We start from the raw sequence: 26,656 nt of genomic DNA, 5'->3' as shown, positions 1-26,656 counted from the left end.
CTCTCGCTCAAGATATGGAGTCAACTCAGGAAAAACTTCGGTTTACAAGGCCCTTCCATCTTGACCCCACTGCTTAAAAACCACATCTTTAAACCTTCAAGTACAGACCACGCATTCAAAACCTGGCATAGCAACGATATCAGTAGTATCAAAAACCTATACAAGGATGGCATCTTTTCGTCTTTTGCGGAGCTCTCGTCCAACTATAGCCTCCCAAACTCCCACCTTTTTCGTTTTTTCCAGATTAGGGATTTTGTGAAGAAGACATTCCCCCATTTCCCAAATCGCCCCCCTGAAACCCTGACCAATACCATCTTAGCTCTAGATCCCAACACAGAAGGGTTTCGGCCCGAAACGTCGCCTATTTCCTTCGCTCCATAGATGCTGCTGCACCCGCTGAGTTTCCCCAGCAATTGTGTGTACCCCCGAAGAAATGCATCTCTGTTTTGTATAACTTGTTAGGGTCGGTTATATTGAAACCTCATACCTCATTAAAAGCTGCGTGGGAGGGTGAGCTGAATACGAAACTAACAGACCAGCAATGGGACTCTGCCTTGGACTTGACCCATTCTTCCTCCATATGTGCCCGTCATGGCCTAATCCAATGCAAAGTCCTTCACAAAGTCCACTACACAAATGCAAGATTATCTAGAATTTACCCCGCTGTTAGGGACACCTGCAACAGATGTAATCAATCTCCTGCCAACCATAGCCATATGTTTTGGTCTTGCTCTAAGCTAGCAGCCTTTTGGAGGAGTGCTTTCGACTTGATAAGCAGAGCCTACGGCCAGACTATTCCTCCAAACCCACTGTCAGCCATTTTCGGTACCCCTCCCAACACCAACCTCTCTGTTGCGGTGAAACGGGTTCTAGCTTTTACAACCTTGTTAGCCCGGAGACTGATCTTGCTTAACTGGAGGCTCACCTGTCCCCCGACACACACCCGCTGGATTAAGGAGGTGCATTACAATTTAAAGCTTGAAAAACTTAGGTTCTCTCTCAAAGGCTCTACCAAGACATTCCTAGATACATGGAACCCTTTCTTGGAACTTGTTAACTCTCTCAACTTGTCCCTGGACTCGGAAGAGTACTGAGTGCTCTCCACCATTGTTCTGCTCTACTGCAGATGCTCTCCCCTTAACCCCCACCCCCCCTCCCCACACTTATTTATTTAATTACTTACTTATTTACTGTTATTAGTGACCCCCCTTAAAAAAAAAATTTTTTTTAAATACTTTTTGTTTCGTTTATCTTACCATATTTGTGTGGATGTGTATGTATGTGAGTGTTGTTTGTCCCCGTTTGGTTCCGACCTGAATCGGGTGGGTTGAAGGTGGGTAAGGGTAAGGGCTTTGAGGGTCGCTTACATACTGTTGCACAATTATGCCTTGACTGTCACTGTCTGTTATCATTGTATGTATGCAAATTGCTGTGAAATTCAAATAAAAAGATTTAAATCAAGAAAGACTGCTCCCTCCATAATTCCCTGGTCAATTCTTCCATTCCCACCAAAAACCACCCCCTCCCCGGGTACTTTCCCCTGCAACCGCACAAAATCAACACTTGTCCCTATATCTCCCCCCTTGACTCTATCCAAGGTCCCAATCAGTCTTTCCAGGTGAGGCAGAAGTTCACCTGCACCTCCTCCATCCTCATCTACTGCATCCGCTGTTCTAAGTCAACCTCTCTACATCGGCGAGAACAAGCGCAGGCTCGGCGATCGCTTCGCTGAACACCTCCGCTCAGTCCGTGTTAACCAACCCGATCGCCCGGTTATTGTGCTTTTTAACAGTGTTACTAAGACCAAACTTTGCATTTTGACAATCAACCAACATTGGATATGCAACCCAGTGTGGCAAGTTTGTTTGTCCAGGATTTAAACTTGTTTAATGAACACTGCACATAACCCTAGCATTAGTTTATGTACCATATCCCTTTTTATTCTGTTTAGCATTTGGCTATCTTCATCATCTGTGTAAATACACTCTAAAATGTTTCATAAAATATGTTTTTAAAATAACAAGATTTGAACTACAGATGAGTGAAGTGGAGAGAATTTAAAAACAATTTCCATGGAGATAACATAAACATTTGGAAGCAAATAGGATTTAAACTAAGAGGGCATAAAGGGTCCACAAACATTTTTCACTCAATATAATTGCTGATGCACTTATTTTCCAGTCATCATTCTCTCTGTTGGTTAAATTTATAGACTTGCTATGGCAGATGAGATTTGTCAAGCACTAATACTAATGTCTGGCAATGCTACAGCAAGGCAGCGTGATCATAAGCTACAGGAGCAGACTTAGGCCATTGTGTCCATCAAGTCTACTCGGCCATTCATGGCTGATCTATCTCTCCCTCCTAACGGCATTCTCCTGCCTTCTCCCCATAACCCCTGCCACCCATAATGATCAATAATCTATCTCTGCCTTAAAAAATATCCAGTGACTTGGCCTCCACAGCCTTCTGTGGTAAAGATTTCCACAGATTCACCACCTTCTGACTAAAGAAATTCCTTCTCATCTCCGTCCTAAAGGACCATCCTTTAATTCTGAGGCTAGGACTTCACATCCTAGACGCTCCAATAATGGAAATATCCTCTCCACATCCACTCTATCCAAGCCTTTCACTATTCGGTACATTTCAATGACGACCCCCCCCCCCCCCCAATCCTCTAGACTCCAGCGAGTACAGGCCCAGTGCCGTCGAACGCTCATTATATGTGAACGCACTAATTCCTGGGATCATTCTTGTAAACCTCCTGGGACACCACATCCTTCCTCAGATATGGTGCCTAAAATATTCCAAATGCGGCCTGTCCAGCGCCTGAAAGAGCATCAGCATTACATTCCTGTTTTTGTATTCTAGCCCTCTTGAAATAAATGCTAGCATTGTGTTTCCTTTACTATCTATTCGACTTGCAGATGAACCTTTTGAGAATCCTGCACCATCACTCCCAAGAACTTTGCACGTCCGATTTCTGGATTCTCTCCCCATTTGGAAAAAAATCCATGCCTGTATTCCTACAACCAAAATGCATGACTCCACACTTTGCTACATTATATTCCATCTGCCGCTTCTCTGCTCACTCTATCAACCTGTCCAAGTCCTTCTGCAGAGTCCCTGCTTTCTCTGCACTACCTGCCCCTCCACCTTTTCTCGTATCATCCGCAAACTTGGCCACTAAACCTCGTCCAAATTAATGTACAACATGAAGAGTAGCGCCCCCAGCAATGGCCCCTGTGGAACACCGCTAGTCACTGGCAGCCAACCAGAAAATGTCCCATTTATTGCCACTCTTTGCCTTCTGCCACCCAGCCAGCCTGCTATCCATGCTAGTATCTGCCCTTTGATACCATAGACTCTCAGCTTCCTTAGCAGCTTCATGTGTGGCACCATATCAAAGGCTTTCTGAAAATCTAGGTACACAACATCCACTGAATCTCCTTTGTCCGTCCTATTTACTTCTTCAAAGAATTCCAGCAGATTCGTCAGGCAAGATCTCCCCTTCACAAAACCGTGCCTATTTTATCATGAACTTCTAAGTACTACGTAACCTCATCCTTTATAATGGACTTACCAGCCACTAATGCTAATGACTCAAGACATTTTAATCAATAGTGACATACTTTCAATTGCTTCATCTGCAGATCCACACAAGCATAATAAATCGGCACTGGATCATACTTCTCTACTTTTCCAGTTCATGACATATTGTACCGTTAGTTTGCCACAGGTGACCACTCAACTTCTACCACAAAACAGGATTTACAATAGAGGGAGAAGGAAGTGTAGCATCAATCAACAGGAATTCCTTTACACTAACTGAAATATATGTAAGCAATATAACATTGATTATATTAGTGAAGTGAATGACAAATAGTCAACCCCTGCCATCAATAGTTTCTGAAGCTGTCATCCACATTCCACCAGGTGGTGAAATAAAAGATGGAGATGGTGCTACCTAATACAGCCCAGCTAATCTCTCCTTTCATTGCATTCTTTGGTTCCATCATCAGAGTAACTTCCCAGAAAAGCAGAGGCTCCAAAAATCAAATGCAATCGAGGAATAAAAGGAAATGAGGGAGTACAGAGAAGGTTCACCAGACTGATTCCTGGGATGGCAGGACTTTCATATGAAGAAAGACTGGATAGACTCGGCTTGTACACGCTAGAATTTAGAAGATTGAGGGGGGATCTTATAGAAACTTACAAAATTCTTAAGGGGTTGGACAGGTTAGATGCAGGAAGATTGTTCCCGATGTTGGGGAAGTCCAGAACTAGGGGTCACAGTTTAAGGATAAGAGGGAAGTCTTTTAGGACCGAGATGAGAAAATCATTTTTTACACAGAGAGTGGTGAATCTGTGGAATTCTCTGCCACAGAAGGTAGTTGTGGCCAGTTCATTGGCTATATTTAAGAGGGAGTTAGATGTGGCCCTTGTGGCTAAAGGGATCAGGGGGTATGGAGAGAAGGCAGGTATAGGATACTGAGTTGGATGATCAGCCATGATCATATTGAATGGCGGTGCAGGCTTGAAGGGCCGAATGGCCTACTCCTGCACCTATTTTCTATGTTTCTATGTTCTCCATGTGACTGCAAGGGTTTCCTCTGGGTGCTCTGGTTTCCCCCCACATCCCAAAGATGCGTGGGGTTGAAGGTCAATTGGCCTCTGTAAATTGCCTTCAGTATGTTAGGAGCGGATGAAAAGGAGTGGGATAACATAGAATGAGTGATCAATGGTTGGCGTGGATCCTGTGAACAGAACGGCCTGTTATAAGGCTGCGTCTGTCTCTAAACTAGACCTAAAAGTCAATTCCCTTTAAATGCGCTGAGTATTTCCAACATTTCCTCTTTGTACCTCAGCTTTCCAGAATAGGTAGTAACTTTGATTTAGACTCTTTAAAAAAAAAGTATCTGTTTCATGTTAATTTGCTTCCATAAACACAACATATTAACTGGCACAATAACACCATTACATCAATCTGTATTATAGGATATTTTGTTCTGTAGCATTTAAGATAATCTTCCCGGAACACTGCTTCATGCTTGTAAATTGATTTTTTAATCTATATAAAAATGGATAGATCATACACAGACCTCAACACAAATTATCTAGGAGGCATGTTTTATTTGTTTTTAAATATAGTTTTATCATTGTCATGTTCTAAAGGTTGGGCTCAATAGATTTTTTTTTTTTAAACACCTTGCAATTTCCCCTCCCTTCTCACTCACCCACCCAAACCTTTGACTAATGAGCGCAACGTTCACAAAGCTTGCAGGGGAAAAGGTGAACAGACAGTTCTCAGCATAGTGCAGAGTTAAGAGTTTAAAAACTGTGGGTAACTTCGCAAGGAAAGGAAAATCAAAAGCAAGGTTTAACTGGGGGGACTAAGGCTCTGTATCCTAATTTAGGGCAGTTAGAACAATCACAGAAATACGTAATTTACGTAGGATTTGTAGCTTCATTATGCCCCACCATGGAGGTTTCACACTAATCATACGGCACAACTTTTTATTTTAAAAGAACATTTTCAAATAACTTCCTTCTAAAGAAACAACTTGACGAGGAGACTAGGAGAGGGAAAAGGAAGGGACAACATATGTAAAATACGGTGCAATAATTGCTCTTATTTATAACAAGTAGCCCGCAAACAAGTGGCTCATGTTTAGTGAGTGGTTCCCTGTGCGTAATAGTTGTACATGAATAATCATTCTGAATTTACAGGATATTTTGTACATCCGCTTTCATGAATCACAAAGTTTCTGATGGATGTGAAAAATGCTACGTTTTGAAATAAAACCTGCGTCCAAACTGAATTCCTTCCCAAGATCACTAATACTGTACATTACAAAGAGATTCTGTAGAGCAAAACGGGACAGATTCCTGAGGATTAAAAAAACCTCTTATACATCACAAAAATAAAAGAATGGATATCCTTATTGGTTATTTCACTAAAATGCAACCAACCCTGTGCTTCATTTCCCAACAAACTTCTTTCTCCTGCAGCAAGACCAATCTCACACAACAAGCCAAGGCAATCATGGTCTTATATTTGGGTTACCAAGGTCAGATTCCATTTCACGAAGCATGCATGTTAATACAGTGCATCTGCATTGCTGTTCCGGGGCCGTTTAATTTTTTCAATGTTTTTGAGGATCATGTCATGTAGCGTTACCTGTAGGGGAGGAAAAAAATGTGACGTTGTAAAATTTACAATACCACTCTTCCTGGGAAGGGCCGTAACAGTCAGTCTCTCTTCAATCACGTGGCCTGGATTCAATTCAAAGCTCAGATAAAAATCAACCAACATTAGTTTGGGCAATTTATCTTGGCATCATGTTTGGCACAGAAATTGTGGGTCGAAGGGCCTGTTCTTGAGCTATGCTTTTCTATGTTCTTTCTAAGTACAAGCCAGTGGATTTGAAACCAAAAGGGTTCATAGTTTGTCTCTCATACATAACGGTAATCAGATTAGTGTGAGACATCCTCTTAAATCTTCTCTTCCAACTTAATCCAAACTTAGATGAAAGGAGCTTCTCTCAAATAGAATATAATGAAATAGAACAGGGATGTAATTCTGAGGCTCTATAAGGCACTAGTCAGACCGCATTTGGAGTATTGCGAGCAGTTTTGGGCCCCATATCTGAGGAAGGATGTGCTGGCTTTGGAGAGTGTCCAGAGGAGGTTTACGTGAATGATCCCCGGAGTGATTGGGTTAACATATGATGAGCGTTTGAAGACACTGGGCTGTACTTGCTGAAGTTTAGAAGGGGGGGGGGGGGGGGAAACCTTATTGAAACTTACTGAATAGTGAAAAGCCTGGATAGAGTGAATGTGGAGAGGATGTTTCCATTAATGGGAGGATCTAGGACCAGAGGCCATGTCCTCAGAATAAAGGGATGTACCTTTAGAAAGGAGATGGGGAGGAATTTCATTTGTCAGTGGGTGGTGAATTTGTGGAATTCATTGTCACAGACAGCTATGGAGGCTGTCAATGGATATTTTTAATGTTGGAGATTAACAGATTCTTGATTTAAAATGTGTGTCAGAGGTTATGGGGAGAAAGCAGGAGAATGGGGTTAAGAGTGAAAGATGGATCAGCCATAACTGAATGGCGGAGTAGATTTGATGGTTTAAATCTGCTCTTAGAACTGATGAAATGGAATGGTTGCAACTCTAAACAGTGTGCGATAGGACATTAATTTAGGTTCACAGTATGAGGCTGCACTTGGAGTATTGTGTTCAGCTTTGGTCACCCTGCTGTAGGAAAGGTGCCATTAAGCTGGAAAAAGTACAGAGAACATTTACGAGGATAATGTCAGGAATTGAGGGCCTGATCTTTAGCGAGAGGTTGGGCAGGCTAGGACTTTATTCCTTGGAGTGCAGGAGGCCGAGGGGTGATCTGATTAGAGATGTATAAAATCAGGAGAGGAATAGGTAAGGTGAATGCCTATTTCTGTACCGTGTGACTAGGACTCCAATTCGAAAGGTTCAAGCTGGGGAATATGCAGAGATTCTCGTTATCCAATCCAGAACGCACATTCTCCCTGCTGGTATGTAAAGCAATTATTCAAATCCAGGAAGCTTAGTACAAGATGAAATACATTGATGGGCTCCCTAAAATTAAATGGGATAAATACTAGCATCTCAAAAAGTGCTTGAGCCATCAACAAAGAGAAAACTCCTACGTTTCCTGTTCCTTACTGAGTCAATATACTTGACTGGATATAGCAATGTTTTGTATGACTAGCAGAAACCCAACATTTAAAAATCGGCCATTATTGACTACTGGTGAGCCAGACTCAATTAATAATTGGTCTTGGATATTGTATTATACATCCCAACATGGCAAACCTTGGAGATTCTGATTCGGCACGGACATTGTGGGCCAAAGGGCCTGGTTCTGTGCTTATACTATTTGAATAGAATACCTATCCCACTACACCATTAATATCCACATAAATATAATGGAGGGACGTTGGATGTTAATAAAACATACAACAAGCTCACGGTTCCTGACAAACTCCGAGCGCTTCAACAATATTGGATCTTCTTACATAGCTCACGTGGGAATTAGAATGCTCATGTATATCTCCAAAGATTTACAGGGAAATTTTCCATTCTGCAGTTTTGAAGGGGAACAAAGAGCCCACTTCAATCGCCACTTAGGAAATGCAAGAATTAAGAAAAAGCTGTGATGTGCAAGCAGAAGGTGGACAAAAAATTCTGGAGAAACTCAGCGGGTGAGGCAGCATCTACGGAGAGAAGGAATTGGTAACGTTTCAGGTCGAGACCCTGAAGGGTCCCGAACCGAAACGTCGCCAATTCCATCTCTCCATAGATACTGACTCACCCGATGAGTCTCTCCAGCATTTTTTGTCTAATTTGATTTTTTTCAGCATTGGCAGTTCTTTCTTAAATAATGTGCAAACAGATGCCTTTTTGGCAAAAGTGAAGTCACAGGAGGCCCATTTCCAACTAAAAACAACAATTCTAAAAGTACAGCCTGAGAGATTAAAAATCAGAAGTGAGGTTTTGTTTTGTCACTGTTTCATTGTTGGTTTAGACTGAATATATACTTACATATTGGTTTCTCAGCTCAGAAACAATTAATCGAAGGCTGATGTATTCCTTTTCATCAATTTCTGATACCGTGCGACGATAATCTTCCTAAAATCAAAAACAGGCAAATTATTGTGCTAGTGATAGTTAAATCATTGGCCAATATTCAATACTGTGGTTAGTGCTGAACCATCGCAATGTAGGGGAATCGATAACCAGAGGACACAGGTTTAAGGTGAGGGGGGAAAGATTTAATAGGAACCCGAGGGGTAACCTTTTTACACAAAGGGTGGTGGATATATGGAACGAGCTGCCGGAGGAGGTACTTGAGACAGGTACTATTGCAATGTTTAAGAACCATTTAGACAGGTACATTGATAGGACAAGTTTAGAGGGATATGGGCCAAATGCAGGCAGGTGGGGACTAGTGTAGATGGAACATGTTGGCTGGTGTGGGCAAGTTGGGCCGAAGGGCCTGTTTCCACACTGTAAGACTCTATGACTGTGGAGGGAATTGGCAAATGATGTTTCAGGACAGGGCCCTTCTTCAGACTGATGTATATTAATTTTCCTCCACAGTTACTGACTGACCTGTCGAGTTCCTCCATCATTTTGATTTTGCTCAAGATTCCAGCATCTGCAGTCTCTTTGTGTCACCACTGAGACTATTCTTAATATGTAAAGGGAAAGTCAGGAATAGTTTTGAGAGCGCAAAATTTGAAATATGGATTTCAGAAAACAATTGGCACTTGGTATTTAGATGAGGTAATTTGGGTAAATTGCTGTGAGAAATTGTGCAGGAGGAAATGTTTAAGCAGGGAAGCGTTGGATTATTTCAATAGATTTCTATAAAAGACTACTCAACACCATGTATTTTGGTCACATTATTACAACAGAAAATATTCATATTAATATTCAATGTTCATATTCATTAATTCATTCATGCTACGTCTAACGTGTTCTTGGCACTCGTTGTTAGTTTCGGCGACTGAAGTTGAAATAGAGCTGATTCCACTTACCACATGGGGATACTTAGCTACTTTGGACACCAGTTTTGCTCTTGTTATGTAATATCTGAAAGAAAGCACCATGTTTTAGAGGTTTAAAGAACTTGGAACATTATTATTATCTGTAGTGCTATGTCTTTTTTTTAATGTCAGAAATCATTCGTTTTTAACAACTTTCCATGTGTTCAGTTTGAGCTGGTGCTGTTGTTTTTTTTTTTAAGTCAGAAATCAAAAAATGTGATCAACTTTCCAAGTATTCAGTTTGAGCTTGTTCTCCTAAATGTTCCAGCTAAAAGAGAAACATGGATACTTTCAGATACTGATTTTTACATCAAGATTTGTATTTACCTGGAGATTTGGTCCAAGTACGAAGCAGCTTCACTTTCAACTGTTCGAAGTTCTGCAACAGTCTCCTCCTGCAATTGCGTGGGAGAAAGAAAGAAAAAGATTGTAGCAACAACCAAGGTATTGTGGCAGAAAAGCTTGTGGAAAGCATCTCAACATCGCGTGCCAGGTATCCAACGTTGTTTTGAAGGAGCAGTCGCCATTGATTCACTGAGAAAATATTCATTTCAAAATGGAAGGTTGGCCATAATATTCTGCCCAAGTTCCAAGACCATCCATTCCCAGCTGACAATTCACAGGTTAAACCAGCAAAAATAATCACCCCGAAATGCAAACAAGGCTTCATAAAATAATTAAATTACAATCTAAAGTACTAGACACATTAAAATTTCTCACTTGAATAGAAACACCAAAATTGTTGCCATCTTCTATCCTTGGTATCAACAGCTGAACCCACATTTTAACCTAAAGTGGATAATAAAATGAATTTTATTAGTGTAAAATAAAATTATTAAACAGCTACACAAATTTTCAGGAAGCTCAGATAACAACAGTATATTAAAAAAAACTCTTCCCGTCTGCTGTCTAATTATTTTATTCGGTGCAGTTTCACCCTATGACATGTGGAGAATAAAAACGTTAACTTGGTTTTGCTGACGTTTTTATATGCCAACAGCTGGTCTATGTTTTTTAATTTAGTCGGAACTGAGGAAAGAACAAGATGGTGGGGAGTTTTCTGGTCAGCTTAATACATTTTATTTATTAGCAAGCTGTTAACACATCAAATAAACAGTAGATCAAGCCTTTGTTACTTATATTTCTCTGGTGTTTACAGTATTAATTAACCACAAACTCATGAGAGCAGAATTTGCTCAACTGGTGGGAAATGCTCACTGTTGGGACTGTGTTCAGTTTCACCTGAGCCGTGGGGGTGCAGGTAAAAGTCACAAACAGATGTTGGATTAAACATTGCCAATTACTAATCCCCTTTCGTCTTCCCTAAAACCCCGGTCCCCCAGCTCATTTCCCATCCTCCATTCATTTCTCTTACATCCCCAAGTCCCATATTTCTCATTTATCCCCCCTCTTTCTCTTTCTACCCCTTCTCCCACCCGTCCTCTTCCACCCATATCCCTCCTTCCAGCTTTACATTGCACTCCTTCTCTCCCCACCTGACATCGGGTTATTGATTGGGGACGATCAGCCATGATCACAATGAATGGCGGTGCTGGCTCGAAGGGCCGAATGGCCTCCTCCTGCACCTATTTTCTATGTTTCTATCCTTCTCTCCTTTTCACCTCTACTTACTCCATCCCTTCTGCCAATCACCCTCCCTTAGCTGTATCACTCGCCTCACCTCCACATCTCTTTTTTTACCTTTACATCCTCACTCCATCAGTCTGAAGAAGGGCCCTGACCCAAAATGTGGTCTGTCTGTTCCCTCCACAGATACTGAAGGGTCTTGACCGAAAAGTCATCTAATCCTTTTCTCCAACGATGCTCTCTGACCTGCTGAGTTACTCCAGCTTTTTGTGTCTATCTTCGGTTTAACCAAGCATCTGCAGTACCTTAGACAGAAACATAGAAAATAGGTGCAGGAGGAGGCCATTCGGCCCTTCGAGCCAGCACCGCCATTCATTGTGATCATGGCTGATCGTCCCCTTTCAATAACCCGTGCCTGCCTTCTCCCCATGTCCCTTGACTCCACTAGCCCCTAGAGCTCTATCTAACTCTCTCTTTAATCCATCCAGTGACTTGGCCTCCACTGCCCTCTGTGGCAGGGTATTCCATAAATTCACAACTCTCGGGGTGAAATATTTTTTTCTCATCTCAGTCTTAAATGACCTCCCCTTTATTCTAAGACTGTGGCCCCTGGTTCTGGACTCGCCTAACATTGGGAACATTTTTCCTGCATTTAGCTTGTCCTGTCCTTTTATAATTTTATATGTTTTTCTATAAGATACCCCCTCATCCTTCTAAACTCCAGTGAATATAAGCCTAGTCTTTTCAATCTTTCCTCATATGACAGTCCCGCCATCCCAGGGATCAATCTCGTGAACCTACGCTGCACTGCCTCAATCACAAAGACGTCCTTCCTCAAATTAGGAGACCAAAACTGTACACAATACTCCAGATGTGGTCTCACCAGAACCCTATACAACTTCCTACACATATTGCCTGACCTGCCGAGTTCCTCCAGCACTTTGTGTTGTGTTGGATTAAAGCTTTTGACCTGGTTGCAACCCACAGGATGTTTCACAGTTCATCACTTACTGTATTGCATTTCTCCATAAGTGTCCTGATTTCTGGTTTTATTTTCTCAATCATCGCCACGAGTTGCTGGTTGCTCTTGAGCATTCCATTCGGCATGATAAACACTTTTGTACCTGTAATTGCAATGTTAATTAGACCATTTGCTCAAGCAGAAAGGGGTAAAAAAAAAAATCAGGCTATACTTTAATGCAGGATGGTCTCAACCCAAAACTTCACCTATCCATGTTCTCCAGAGATACTGCCTGATCTTCTAAGTTACTCCAGCACTTTGTGTCCTCCAGTTGCAATTTCAACTTTAAATTCTAAGCGTGTTTTGTTGTATGCATTTAAACAATTGCAATACTGTAAATCTATTAACAAAGATGCAGTTTCCTAACAATAGAAACAAAAATCCGTGAATCTAAGGGCAGTTGATGAGAATTCAGGGTGGAAACAAAATGGGATTAATGTAGGACGGACTTGGTGGGCCGAAGGGCTTATTTTATCTGCTGAAGGATTCTATGACTAACAAGCAGCCATATGAACTTCCAGAAATCTTTTTTTGGAGCTGAATTTTAAACATTGATTATAAATAGCCTTGTGCAGAGGAAACTTTATTTCTTGCATCTCAGGAGTGTGCTGTGCTGCAATTTCTTGATTTACATACAAATCTGTAGGAACTGAGATGGAAGCCTCAATCAGTTTAATTCTCCAGTCATAAGACAATGTCTAATCTCCATAAATTCTATACAACAACCCACCATCCTCATTTTATCCCAGTATGAAAATGAGATAACATGGTGACAAAATCAAACCGTAGAGACAAGGGTTTAGATAACTTGGACTTGAGAGATAAAACAGTCTTATCTCAAACGAATTGTACCCAAAACTAACTACAATGAAGCTGGTTAGATTTTTTTTAAAAAACAATCCCTCAGTCTTTCAACTTAGTATTTAGAATTTAGTTTACAACGTGACAATTTTATACTACAACCCAGCGCTTTCTTTGTGACAAACGGCCTGCCGGCACCTCTAACATGACATATATCAATTAATCCATATTTATCTATATAGCACATTTAAATCAACTCGCGTTGAAGCCAAATAGAAGAATTTGGGTTTCCATACATCCATACAAAATAAAAAAATAAAAACACAATACAATATAGAATTTAACATGAATGTCCCCCCACAGCGGAAGCAACATTTTCCACTGTGAGGGAAGGCAATTAAAAGTTCAGTCATGTTTATTAATCGTGCTTATCTAATGAGGTGAATGAATTAGAACGTTTATTTGTTTAGACTACGAGATCAGTTATAATATTTATTTGTTTAGACTACGAGCTCAGTTATAATATACGTAATATTAGTTTTTTAGTTTAGTTTAGAGATATATTCCTCGGGGTACACATCTCGGAGGATCTGTCCTGGTCCCTCAACACCTCCAAGCTGATCAAAAAGGCGCAGCAGCGCCTTTACTTCCTGAGGAGGCCCAAGAAAGCTCACCTGTCCCCCCAGATCCTGACCAACTTTTACCGCTGTACCATCGAAAGCATCCTGACCACCTACTTCACGGTATGGTACAGCAGTTGCACTGTAACCATATAACATATAACCATATAACAATTACAGCACGGAAACAGGCCATCTCGGCCCTACAAGTCCGCGCCGAACAATTTTTTTCCCTTAGTCCCACCTGCCTGCACTCATACCATAACCCTCCATTCCCTTCTCATCCATATGCCTATCCAATTTATTCTTAAATGATACCAACGAACCTGCCGCCACCACTTCCACTGGAAGCTCATTCCACACCGCTACCACTCTCTGAGTAAAGAAGTTCCCCCTCATGTTACCCCTAAACTTCTGTCCCTTAATTCTGAAGTCATGTCCTCTTGTTTGAATCTTCCCTATTCTCAAAGGGAAAAGCTTGATCACATCAACTCTGTCTATCCCTCTCATCATTTTAAAGACCTCAATCAAGTCCCCCCTTAACCTTCTGCGCTCCAGAGAATAAAGACCTAACTTATTCAACCTATCTCTGTAACTTAGTTGTTGAAACCCAGGCAACATTCTAGTAAATCTCCTCTGTAGCGGACAGGAAGGCACTACAACGGGTGGTGAAAACCGCTCAGTACATCATCGGTGCCCCGCTCCCTGCCATGGATGCCCTCCACCGAAAACGGTGTCTGAGACGGGCCGGGAAGATCATCAAAGACCACTCCCACCCTAACCATGGACTGTTTGCCCTCCTCCCATCAGGGAGGCGGTACAGGAGCCTCAGGTCTCGTACTAGTAGGATGAGGAACAGCTTCTACAACAACACTATCACATTGCTGAACTTGGAGTCCCGCCGATAGATTTCTCCAGTCTCTCCGTCCACATTGTTTGCTTATTCTGTATTTTTATTTCTATATTGCACTATTACTACGGACTGACGCTAAACTGCATTTCCCTGTACCCATACTTGTATCTGTGCAATGACAATAAAGTTGAATTGAATTGAATTGAATTGAATAGCACCGAACAGGCCCTTCGGCCCACCGAGTCCCCGCACATTAACACTATCCTACACTCACTGCGGACAATTTTTACCTTTACATCGAGCCAATTAACCTACAAACCTGTACGTCTTTGGAGTGCGGGAGGAAACCGAAAATCTCGGAGAAAACCCACGCAGGTCACGGGGAGAACGTACAAACTCCGTGCAGACAAGCACCCATAGTCAGGATCGAACCCACGGTCTCAGGCGCTATAAGGCAGTAGCTCTACTGCTACGCAACCGTGCCGCCCCTGTTCACGGATGTGTTTCCTACATTGCTCATGGATGCTGAGGGCACTATTTAAGGTATTAAATTAATAATTTGCAAATGTCTTATCGATCAGAGGAGACTTCCAAAATAATATTGAGGAAGATAGTTGAAACACTCCAGGTTAAAAACATATTATGGATGCATTAGAAAACGGGCTAAATTTAAAGTGTATAATCAGAGGGCGTTGGTTTTGAGGTGAAAGGGGAAAGATTTTATAGGAATCTGAGGGGTAACTTTTTCACACAAAGGGTGGTGGGTGTATGGAATGAGTTGCTGAAGGAGGTAGTTGAGGCCGGGACTATTGCGACATGTAAGAAGCAGTTAGACAGGCACATGGAAAGGACAGGTTTAGCGGGATATAGGCTAACGACAGGCGAGTGGGACTCATGTAGATGGGACATATTGGTTGGTGTTGGCAAGTTGGGCCGAAGGGCTGGTTTCCACACTGTATGATTCTATTACTCTAAATCATAGGCACTGGTCCAACCACTCCATGGACTAACTAAGGAGAGCCAGGACAGATTAAGAGCATTTTTTTGATGAGATAACAGGTAGAGTAGATGAGAGAAATGTAGAAAATGCAACGTACATGGACTTGCAACCGGCTTTCAAGGTCAGTTTATTGTCACATGTACCAATTAAGGTACAGTGAAATTCGAATTACCATTCAGCCATACTAAGAAAAAAGCAACAAGGCACACAACTACATAAAAGTTAACATAAACATCCACCACAGCGGATTCCCTACATTCCTCACTGTGATGTAAGGCAATAAAGTCTAATCTCCTTCCTCTTCATACAATATGTAATGGATTTGTGATGCACACGGCGTAAGAGACATTGGACATGGACACTAATTTGGCTAATTAACGGAAACAGAGCGTCATGGTGAATTAATGTTTGTTTTAGACTGGGGAAAGGTGAACAGTGGTGTTTATATGCCTTGGCTAAAACCTTCTTCTCTCGGCCCCCCTTCTCCGAAATAGGTAGCGTGGGCCAAGATTTTACAGCAAACATTAGCTATGTAATAAATCGTAATAAATGTACAATTCCTGAATAAACATGTCAAGATGTTTATTCAAAGCTGCTGCACCCAGAACTCTGAATTATTAACTGACACTGCAATATGGTATCACACAAAGCCACCTCCTTTTTATGGAGGGAATAATGAAACCGTTGCTTTAATCGTTAAGATTCTTCAAACTAGAATTTTCTTGTATGTTAATAGTCTGCAATCATGAAAGATATCCAGGGAATTTAGAACTGTGTAATCTTTATATTTCAGATGCTGCAGCAAGGATAAATAGTGTGTGCACATGTGTGTGTGTGCGTGCATTCATGTGTAGGCTATAAAGTTTAGTTTAGAGTTACAGTGCGGAAACAGGCCCTTCGGCCCACCGAGTGTGCCATCAATAGTAGGGCAAGTACTGTCGCACTGGCCAGTGCTGGTAACAAAATTACATAAGCAAGTTAAGGTTAGAACGTAGAGATCCTTAAAATATTGACGTGCAGGGGCAAAACTCTTCATTGATTGTGAGCTAAATGGTTAATAACAGAACTCTACACATGTGGTCTGTACACATCATCACATGAGGCGCCGTAGGCATTTTGCGATGGAGGTTCAAGGCTGACAACCCGGGACTTTATTCCTGGGCAAGCACCAATTTAAGAAACTCGCAAGGCTCAGTATGAGGAAGAGAATTATGGGTTTCAGGCATGTGTGCCTTTTCTAAAGGAAGATGGAAGTCATTCCAGCAATATCCGAAGAGAACTAGCAAAAACGGACAAAGAGGAAACTATTTGAACTGAGATGAGACAGGCAGGAGAGATTAACCATGAGTAAGCTGAGGGAGTGGAAACAGATCCAGTTAATATTACATTTAAGAATTGAGCAAAAGAATGATTTGTACAGGGAAATGTATGTAAAATTACCTTGATGAGAAATATGCAGGAAAATTACAATATAATGGGGCGGGTGTACAAAATATATGATAATTTGGCATTAAAATATGTGAAATTAAAAACGAATATCTCAGCATGTTGTGCTTTAGCACTAACTTAATTTTGGTTGCAAGCTAAGCAGGAATAAAAATGAATAAAGCAGTTGTACTTTTCGGAAGGGCATGTAGTGCGTGGAGATGTGTTTGATGCACAAAGGCCAATGCTGACACATTAAATAGTGTCTGTTAATGGTTTAAAGTTGAAAGATAAAATAATTGATTATTAAAGTATCTACTGTCCCTCACACAACAGCGTCTGCTATTGTAGACCCCAGAGCTCATGGAGATTAGTTGGGCTAGGTAGGGGACAGGGAATGTCAGTCTCCTCCAGAAACAATGAAGCAGGTGTAACCCTCCGCCTAAGGGCTATTTCAGTGTGCGACGCCCATGTTGCTCACACACCTCTGCATCCATTCTGGAGAACCAGGAACTTAAATACATGCTCCATGTATTAAATCTCAATTGGTGATGGGTTTACAACAAGTCTACTCCAGAGTGCACAAAAATGTTGAACAAAGCGATAGATGTTCCTGCCCAATGCATTTCAGCAGGTTGCATTCTTAGCAATAAACATTCCTACCTTAACTTTCCTCAATATAATTTATATAAGCAATGAAGAAACAATATGTTAGCATGAAATAAAAGTTTGACGAATGAAAACAAGGTGCTAAAATATCAGCAAGTCAGATTGTTAACAGGCCAGGTTCACAATTAACTTTCATCAAACGTGAGCGATTTCGCTTTTGCTGAAGTCTGAGGAACTCCTGGAAACAGATGATTTTAGACTCCATCTTTGGTTTTCACTACGATCAGCAATATCGTTCTTTAAATTCTGTACTACTGAAACACTTTGAATACTTAAAGATTGAACCATTTGGAAGAACAGCAACAGGTAATTAATCAAAAGAAAAAACACGCATTTTACATGCAAGTTTTCAATACCTGGGCAATTAGTTTCACCATCTTCCAGTTTTCTCTTCTTACTGTTGGGCTGAAATTAAAGAAAGATTTAAAGTCAAATTAGGAAGGAGTAAGTGGAAAATGAAACTAAAAAGTATTATGGGATTTGAAACAAATGCTTATGTATCCTAAAAAGTTAGAAATAATTATTTTAATACAAGCAAACAAAAGGAAAATACAGACATAACTGTTTTCGCTTAAATAAGTAAGAATAGCAGCAGCCATTCGGATTCTGAAGCCTGCTGTGCTATTGCATAGGATTAGCACTAATTTAGTTTAGAGATACATCGAAAAAGGCCCTTTGGCCCACCGAGTTTACTCTGACCACTGACCACCCATTCACACTTGTTCTATGTCATCCCACTTTCTCATCCACTTCCTACACACAAGGGGCAATTTTACAATAGGCGATTAACCTACAAACCCACACCTCTTTGGGGTGTGGAAAGAAACTGGAGCACTCGGAGGAATCACACACATTCACAGGGAGAACATGCAAACTTCACACAGACAGTACCCGAGGTCAGGATCAAAGCCAAGTAGCCGGCGCTGAGGCAGCAGCTCCACTACTTTGCCACCCTTGATGGTAATCTTGAAGTTCAGCAGCATTTTCCTGCTCCATACCCATTACATTCCTCGAACATCAGGAACATTTCCTGATTTATTACTTTGAATACATTCAATTATCACTTTCCAAAGGAACTGGGCCAGAGGATTCTGCAGATTTAATACCCTGGGACGCAGTTTCTAGTCACATTTATAGTCTGCTGCCAATTGGTATTCAGGCCAATATAATAGTGAGCGGCAACTCAAAACTATTTTAAACACTTCTTAGACTGGAACACAAATTGTTTAAACACAATATAATTTATGCTCAGCACCAGATAATCATTTTACAGTTTGCACTATAAAAGGTATTATTAAATTAACCCAAAGCCACATCTGTCAGATTAAACCTCATAGATTAGTAAATCCAAGTTTTGGCAATGATAATGGAAACTTGTGTTGGACTTCTAAATTGCTTGTGCATTTTGCCAAGTTTGTGACTAGAATGGTCAGAGATGTTCAGTTGTAGACAGGCTCCAAATGTCTCCAAGTGAGTTTCAATATCTTTGCTTCCATCTACATGACCTTTCCCTGTTGTTCCTCATCCCCTCTCTGCAATCCATCACGGACCAATACATTTTCAATGATACGATAACTCCTCCCATATCCTTCTGCCTTTAACCTTTTAATCTTTTAATTTTTACAGCTATCTGAATATATATTTTTTCAGTTTTCTTTGTTACCTCCATGGGGGGGTGGGAGAAGGGGGGAAAGAGGGTGGGAAGAAGGGGGGCGAGAAGGGGGGAGAAGAAGGGGGGGGAAGAAGAAGTGGGGGGGGGGGGCGGAGAAGGGGGAGATTGAAGGGGGGCGGAGAAGGGGGGGCGGAGAAGGGGGGAGAGAAGGAGTGGAGACACTTTTAAGAAGCTAGCCAACTTTTAATAAAGTTTAGTGGGCATTTAACATTACCGGTCGGTTTCTGAAAACTCCAATGACCCGATTAAAATGCCCGGTCAGCAAAGGAGATTGCCTACGGCTACCTTGACTGCCTATAACTACATGGCTTATAACTACATGGCTACCCCACTAACACCTCACTACGAGTTCAAAAGAACCATGCCGACCAATTTTTATTCGCGGAATAAATTTCAGCATGCTGAAAATGTTTCCCGACCAAACTGAGGCCAAGAGTAGGCGGGGACTTCTCTCGAGCATGAAGGAGAGTTAGTGACCTCCTAGGACCATGTGTCGACCATGCTGCGAGTTTGTGGCGAGCACAAACTCTTCTAAACTGGCAAATTAGGTCGCCATAGTGGGACAGGCCCGTTACTGCTACAATGAGAACTAATACAGGCATCTCATCCTCAGCTTGGGCACATAGCAGTCTTCTGGACTTAATATGCAATCCCACGACCTCAGGTAACTAGACGTCTGTCTATCAGCCATCCACCTGTGATATTGGCTCACCTTGTTTATTGTGTTCTGCTGCCTTTCCCTCTCTGAAAATAGAGGCCATGCTCTGCCCAGCACACCTCCCTGTTCTGCATTTCACAACACCTACATTCTGATACCTGTTTTCCTTTGTTTTGTTCTCACTCCCAAACTGCCCTCATTCATTCAACAACCAGATAACCTGAAGAAGGGTCTTGACTTGAAACTTCATCCATTCCGTCTCTCCAGAGATGCTGCCTGTCCCGCTGAGTTACTCCAGCATTGTATGTCTAACTTCAGTGTAAACCAGCATCTGCAGTTCCTTCCCAAAGATAAACTTGTTTATCACTTAGTTTTACCACATGAAAGACAACCTCCTTCTCCACCCTCCCTGCAGTTGAACAAGATTACTCTGGTCACTTTCCCAGTTCTGATGAAGATCTTCAACCTGAAACATTAGCTCTGTTTCTCTTCCCACAGATTCCACCTGACCTGCTGAGTGTGTCTACCATGTTCTGCTTCTATTTCAGTTGAAAGTTTGCCTGTTATTTTTTCCACTGTTAGAAAAACATGACAAATTATGACAAAAGTATGGCCCAAGAGAAATCCCAAAAAGTAGCCCGGCAGAAGATCGATCATAGTTTGGTTTATAAATTCCTGCTAATCTCATGTTTATTAAATATAGACCTATGAAGCACAATAAACTCTGGTTGGTTTTACCTCAAAACTAAAATATTAAATACACAAAGAATCGTTCAGTTACATTAATTTGAAAATTAAGACTGCATCCCAAAAGATCGCTCCATACCAGTTTACCAGCTGTGAAGCAGGCAGATAACTAGAAATTTGAAGAGATTTGCAGACTGCACTAATCGAGATTACAACAAAGTTGCCAATGTTGATGTGAATGATTGTCAGTAATTGGTGGTTTGTGACAATTCACTGTTTCCACAAGAAACTTTCACTGACTGTGTCAAGCAGCCAACATTTATATCCCAGGGCAGATAAAACTTTGCTATTGTAGATATCCAGCGTAGCTATGCTAGACACAACTTTTTACTAACTACTCGCTAAAAAGGTATAAAATCTTCAACCACAAAACTAAAACATCAGGAAGATAAAGCAAAGCAAACAACAAGGATATTACATGTTAATTTTGCAAGCTTTGTAGATGGTTTGCTATTTCTTTCAGTACACTTCAAGGTAACAATCCAAAGATAACTCGTGTACTCACTGTACTGTCCAAGCCATCATGACTGTTGGAGATTATTATAGGTTCTGGCACCGGCATGTTGAGCTCTGAGTGAATGGTAGCCAAATCAGAAATGTTCGAGAGAGGTTCCTAGAGAGAAATATCTTACGGTTATTTAAGTGATATTTTATAACACTAGCTACAAATTCAAAGGCTCCCCACAAACTCCATGCAAGTAAGGACCACAATAGTTACATGTCAGCACTTTCATGGATTAGTTACATTGCCCAATTCAAATTATTGCACAATTGTAGCACACAAACAATTGGTGGGGACACAGTTTATTCACTAATTAATGGAAATTTCAACTGAAAACTACCAGGGAAATAAAAAAGATTGGATTTCTACAGCACACTCACAATTTCAGGAAACACTTTAAAGTAGTCACAATTGTAAACACTGCAGTCAATTTGCACACTGAAAAGGCACACAGGGTGAGGGGAGAAAGATTATGGAGGGAAAAGTTTTAATAAGCCGCCTGAACCTGGCTGATCTCCCAGTTGCTAAACACTTTAAATCTCCTTGCCATTCCCACACAAACCTTTCTGTCCTTGGTCCCCTCCATTATCAGAGTGAGGCTAATTGCAGATTGGAGGAAGTTTCTCATATTTTACTTGGGCAGCTTACAGCCCAGTGGTATGATTTATCTAACTCCAAGTAACCCCAGCATTCTGTCTCTCTCTATCCTTCCACTCACCAAAGTCGCACCAGATTCTCTTTTCACCCAACAAACAGCTACTAATGACCCGTTTCCTTTATCATTGTTACTTTTTTGCATATCTTTCATTCATGGTCCTTTATCTCTCTACATCATCGTCTACACCTCTCATTTCCCTTATTCTTAACTAGTCTGAAGAAGGGTCTCGACCCGAAACGTCACCCATTCCTTCACTCCAGAAATGCTGCCTGTCCCACTGAGTTACTCCAACTTTTTGTGTCTATCTAAAGCTTTAATAGGACCCCGAGCTGCAACTTTTTCACACGGAGAGTGTTGGCTACATGAAATGAGCTGCCAGAGGAAGTAGTTGATGCAAGTACAATAACAACATTTAAAAGACATTTGGACAAAAGGTTTAGAGTAGTATGGGCCAAATGTAGGCAAATGGGACATGTATGGTTGGGGTATCTTGGTCAACATGAACGAGTTGGGCTGAAAGGTGTGTGGTTGTGCAGTATGACCTCCTGATTATGATCTTGACAAATATTCGTCAAAGTGTCCTGGAGGTAATTTGCATATTTTATGTGAAATGATCTGTCACAACCAGAGAGAGCGAGCAGATAGAGCCTTGATTTTATTCGACATTGGCACTTTAGGCCATGCAGCACATTCACAATCCAGCATTAAAATGTCAGCCTTTATTGCTATAGGTATCAGGAGTGGAGCCTATATTGAATGGGTTAAACACACTCAAATCATGCTCATATGGGAAACAAGTGCCACACAAAGCAATAACTTAACCAAGTTCATATTCCCAGGAATAAGCAATACAAAGTGAACATGGATCAGGGATTTAGAACACCACCACTGTAGCCCGAATCCCTCAACTATCGCCCCAAAATTAAAGACGAACACACACCCAACAAATATTTGTGAATCGTACCTTCAGAAAACAATCTAGTTCCAACAGCTTCTTTGGAAAGAAACTTGCAACTAAGTCTTCGGCCTACAGTGCACATTTAAAATGGAAATAAGTACATTAGTTCACTTTTTAATAAATAGAGTGTTACATGATCAATGCACTTGCAACTAACAGTAGATATTAGCAATTTTTCAGTAAAAATCTGATTTTATTCAGTTCATTAATTTGCAGGTACAATAGCTGTAAAAATAGATCATCATATTCAGAAGGTTAATATTAAAAACAGTACAGGTAATACTGCTATAACGTGATAGTTGCGTTCCTAAGAAATCTTGTGTGATAAAATTCGCGTTATAAACAATTGTGTCAATGTGTTCAGGGCAAGCATTTCAGACATGCAATAAGTTATTTTCCTGAACGATTTTCAAAAATATATGTCTTTCAATATCAATAAGTTTATTTTTATTACTGCAAGCTAAAAATACTTAAGAATGTATGTGCCATTGTTTAATGCAGAATCATTGCACAAATGTCAGAAGTGATTGCTTGTCACCTGCAGTGAAACCGACAGACAGTGTTTTTCAGAGATCGTGGTGTCTGATTACTTTAGGGAGGTTACATGGAAATTAGTTTTTTTTAAATCCCATTTGTTGTTTAGTCCAAAACAGCCTTTTTTCTTCTTGTCAATTTGCAGCATAATTTTAAAATGATTCTCTAGATCCTGATCAAAATCATGGAATAATCAATGCAAATGGTGTTCCCTAGTTAATCACTTGCGTTATATCCAATTTTGTTAAAGCAGAACAAGCTGTAGTTATTGTTCTCCAGATAGAACAAGAAACTCTAAGGCTAGAAACTAGCAAATTTATAGATGTAAGTAAATGAAAATTCATAGTACAAAAATAATAAACAAATGTGATGAAACAGCTCTGCAGTTTGTGTTTCCAACTCATCCCCTGATAAACAAAGCGACTGTTTACTTACTTCAGCAGTGACTCGCTCCCTAAAAGCATCAACCTAATCGGAGAAAAAGAAGAGATATTTTATAATACCTTTAATTTGTAACTTATATCACAATATTGTTCAGATTTTCAAACAGGGGACCAACAATCAGATTTCTGACAATCATCTATCAAACTTCTGTCAATCTGGCATCACTTTCTTGGATCTGTTGAGGTAAACTACCAGTTTTGCCCTTTGGCGGGCGGGGGGGGGGGGGGGGGGGGGGGGGGGGGGGAGGGGGGGGAGAGCAATACCGTTCAGAAGGGACCACAATGAAGGAGTGACTGGAGATTCAAGATTTGCCAGCAGATTAACCAGACAAAGATCTGAAAACACAAGCACATGTAGAAACTAAAAGCTGTTTCTGATCTACCACAAAATATGCCAAATCTCACAATGTTAAAAACAAACATGCTTCGGAACACAAGATGAAGCTGTTTTGATAGTTTGCCTAAATGACTTCTAAAATATATAAAAACAGAAGTATTTTATGATTGATTGGCCATTGGAAAAGCATCGATGAGCTAAACAGTTGTTACATTGCTACAGAATACAAAACACACATAAATCTACATAATACAATCCAGTTTCATTACAAATGCGAATGATGAAACAACAAAATGATGCTAGGGGCAGTGGCTATAAATTTAAAAGAAGATACAAGGAACTGCAGATGCTAGTTTACAAAAAAGACACAAAATGCTGGAGTAATTCAGACCAGCCAGCGTATCTAGAGAAAATGGATAGATGATGTTTCGGGATGGGATCCTTCTTCAGAATTGAAACGTCAATTCAATAGGTATCACCTACCCATGTTCTCCATAAATTAAATGTGTTTGAAAAGGAAGGTTTTCAAACAAGTTAAAGGTTATAGATTATTTGGGTTAATGATACAGATCCTGACCTGATGCAGGGTCTTCACCCGAAATGTTGACCATCACTTCCCCCCACTAGATGCTGCCTAGTTCCTCCAGCAGATGTTATTTGCTCCAAATTCCCGCATCTGCAGTCTCGCATGTCTCCTTTGGGTTTATAATGACTGATTCTGTAAAATGCTAGGCTGTTGTACCAGGAACGTTTGTTTCCCTTAAATTGTTGGTAGTGATGCCAGGCCCTTCAGCCCACCCTGTCCATACTGACCATCAGGTTTCTATCAATACTAACCCATTTAGCAACACTTCAACTGTAGCCCAGACGTGGGAATTATAAGGACTTTTCCAGAATGTTTCAAATGTGCCTCCAGCGTTCAATTAGGCAGCACTGCTGCGATACCAAATGCTCAGTGCGTGAAAAGTGTTTTCCTCATCCTCTCTGAACCTCTTACTCATTTTCCCCTTTCGGGATTAAATTCTATTTGCCTTTGCTCTATCTATTCTATCAACTAATCAATATCATTCCGTAGTCTGCACTGTCACTATCAACACCTCCATTAACCCTAAATAATCTGCAAATTTACTAAATCATTGAGTCAGGCACTTTAGTCCACCATATCAATGCTCCTCCCATTATGTCTCATCTAACTCCATCAGTAGAGCCTTTGGTCATTCCCTAATGCATTTGTGCTGAAATCCTTTAAATGTATTTATGCTATTTATCCAAAATACTCCATTGGAATTATTAGTCACACTTTTATATTTATCTTCAATTCAGGCTTTCAACTCCCTTCACTTTTGACAATTCCCAAGTTAACCTGTAGCTTATTCATTTCAGAGCTCCATCACCCCCATCAAGCACTAGAGCAGTTAACAATCACAACAGAATCATCTATTCATTTGCTACACCTTAGTATTCTGATAAAGTAAAGGAATTGTTGAAACTAACAAGGAATTCATATTTCTGATATCAGCTGGTATTAACTCAGTAATACCTGCCACCTTTGCTTCTAATTATTTCTGCCTTCATTGTCATAGGCCCTTGCTTTAACTATTTCCTCTACATGTTAAAATTTCCCAATTCTGATAGTTTGATCTAACCAAAATTCCCCAGAGATGCTGACTGACCTGCTTAGTATTTTCAGCAATTAGCTTTCGATCCATTGTATGAATGTCTCAGCAAGAAGTCAACACTTACAGTCCCTTCGAGCCTGTAAGATGCAACAACTTAGCATTTGTGGAAATGATTTAACAAACGTTACATGGGGATTGGGTGTTGCAATAAGCAGAAATCATAGAGTCCAAGGTGGAAATATCTCAGGAGGGAGGTCGAATCTGTGAGGTGAAAGAAAAGTGGAAAAAGTCCTATTCTAACGAGGCTTCCCTGCATTTAAGGGTGGGGTGGATCACTAAGTGTCACATTAGATCCCCAGAGCAAGCTGACAGCAGGTTGGTTTAGGTAAACACAATGGAGAACATACTGAGATTATGCCGGGCATTTCCTTGCCAACAGGTTCGGAGCCTCTGATGGTGTAAACCAGAGGCCTCGCTCCTGACACCACATGCCGGCTCGCTCGGGTACAGGCCGCTGCCGCCGGTTGGTGACCTCAGGCGGCTGGAGGGGAAGACGGGCTGAGCCTGCAGCTTTCCCCGGCCGAGGCCGGGCCGGGCCAGCCCCGGACGACGGTGGATGGGAGGATCATAATGAGATCAAACCACGCGTGGAGCCGGCCTGGGTCCAAAGGGGGAGAGGATGAGGTGAGGGGGGAGGGGGAGGGGGAGGGGGGGGTGTGATCCCGGCGGCCCGGCCGGTAGTGGGTGGGATGCGGCATGTTGTGTTGTGTTGCGTTGTGTTGTGTTGTGCGGCCGCCCGGGCCGTTACCTTGGTCCTGAGCGCATTGTCCAGCTTCAGCAGCCCCGACATGTTGCAAACGCCGCGATCCTGCGGCGGGCGCGGGCGGCTGACGTCACGCGCGCCGCGGACCGGGCCCCCTCTCATTGGCTGCGCTCACATAGCAACAGGGGCATGA

The 26,656-nt window shown here is 41.4% G+C and overlaps 1 protein-coding gene across 2 annotated transcripts; it reads right to left on the bottom strand.

Moving 5' to 3' along the window:
• Positions 1-5,113: 5,113 nt before the first annotated feature.
• psme3 (proteasome activator subunit 3) lies at positions 5,114-26,613 on the bottom strand. Of its 2 annotated transcripts, XM_033035239.1 has the most exons (12): positions 26,509-26,613; positions 25,755-25,837; positions 23,737-23,769; positions 22,774-22,836; positions 21,155-21,262; positions 17,929-17,977; positions 12,195-12,307; positions 10,317-10,385; positions 9,924-9,991; positions 9,588-9,642; positions 8,590-8,676; positions 5,114-6,181 (listed from the first exon to the last, which is right to left on the bottom strand). In XM_033035239.1, the coding sequence occupies exons 2-12, from the start codon at positions 25,788-25,790 to the stop codon at positions 6,101-6,103; spliced, it is 762 nt and encodes a 253-aa protein (XP_032891130.1). In that variant the 5' UTR covers positions 25,791-25,837; positions 26,509-26,613; the 3' UTR covers positions 5,114-6,100. The 2 variants fall into 2 exon arrangements, with proteins under 2 accessions (XP_032891130.1, XP_032891129.1); XM_033035238.1 differs by lacking the exon at positions 25,755-25,837 and having other exon boundaries at positions 26,509-26,609.
• Between the last annotated feature and the right edge of the window lie 43 nt (positions 26,614-26,656).

Source organism: Amblyraja radiata, chromosome 16 (assembly GCF_010909765.2).
Source record: "Amblyraja radiata isolate CabotCenter1 chromosome 16, sAmbRad1.1.pri, whole genome shotgun sequence".
NCBI lineage: Eukaryota > Metazoa > Chordata > Chondrichthyes > Rajiformes > Rajidae > Amblyraja > Amblyraja radiata.
Note: the sequence above shows the minus strand (reverse complement) of the source record. Positions and strands in the feature narration are given on the sequence as shown.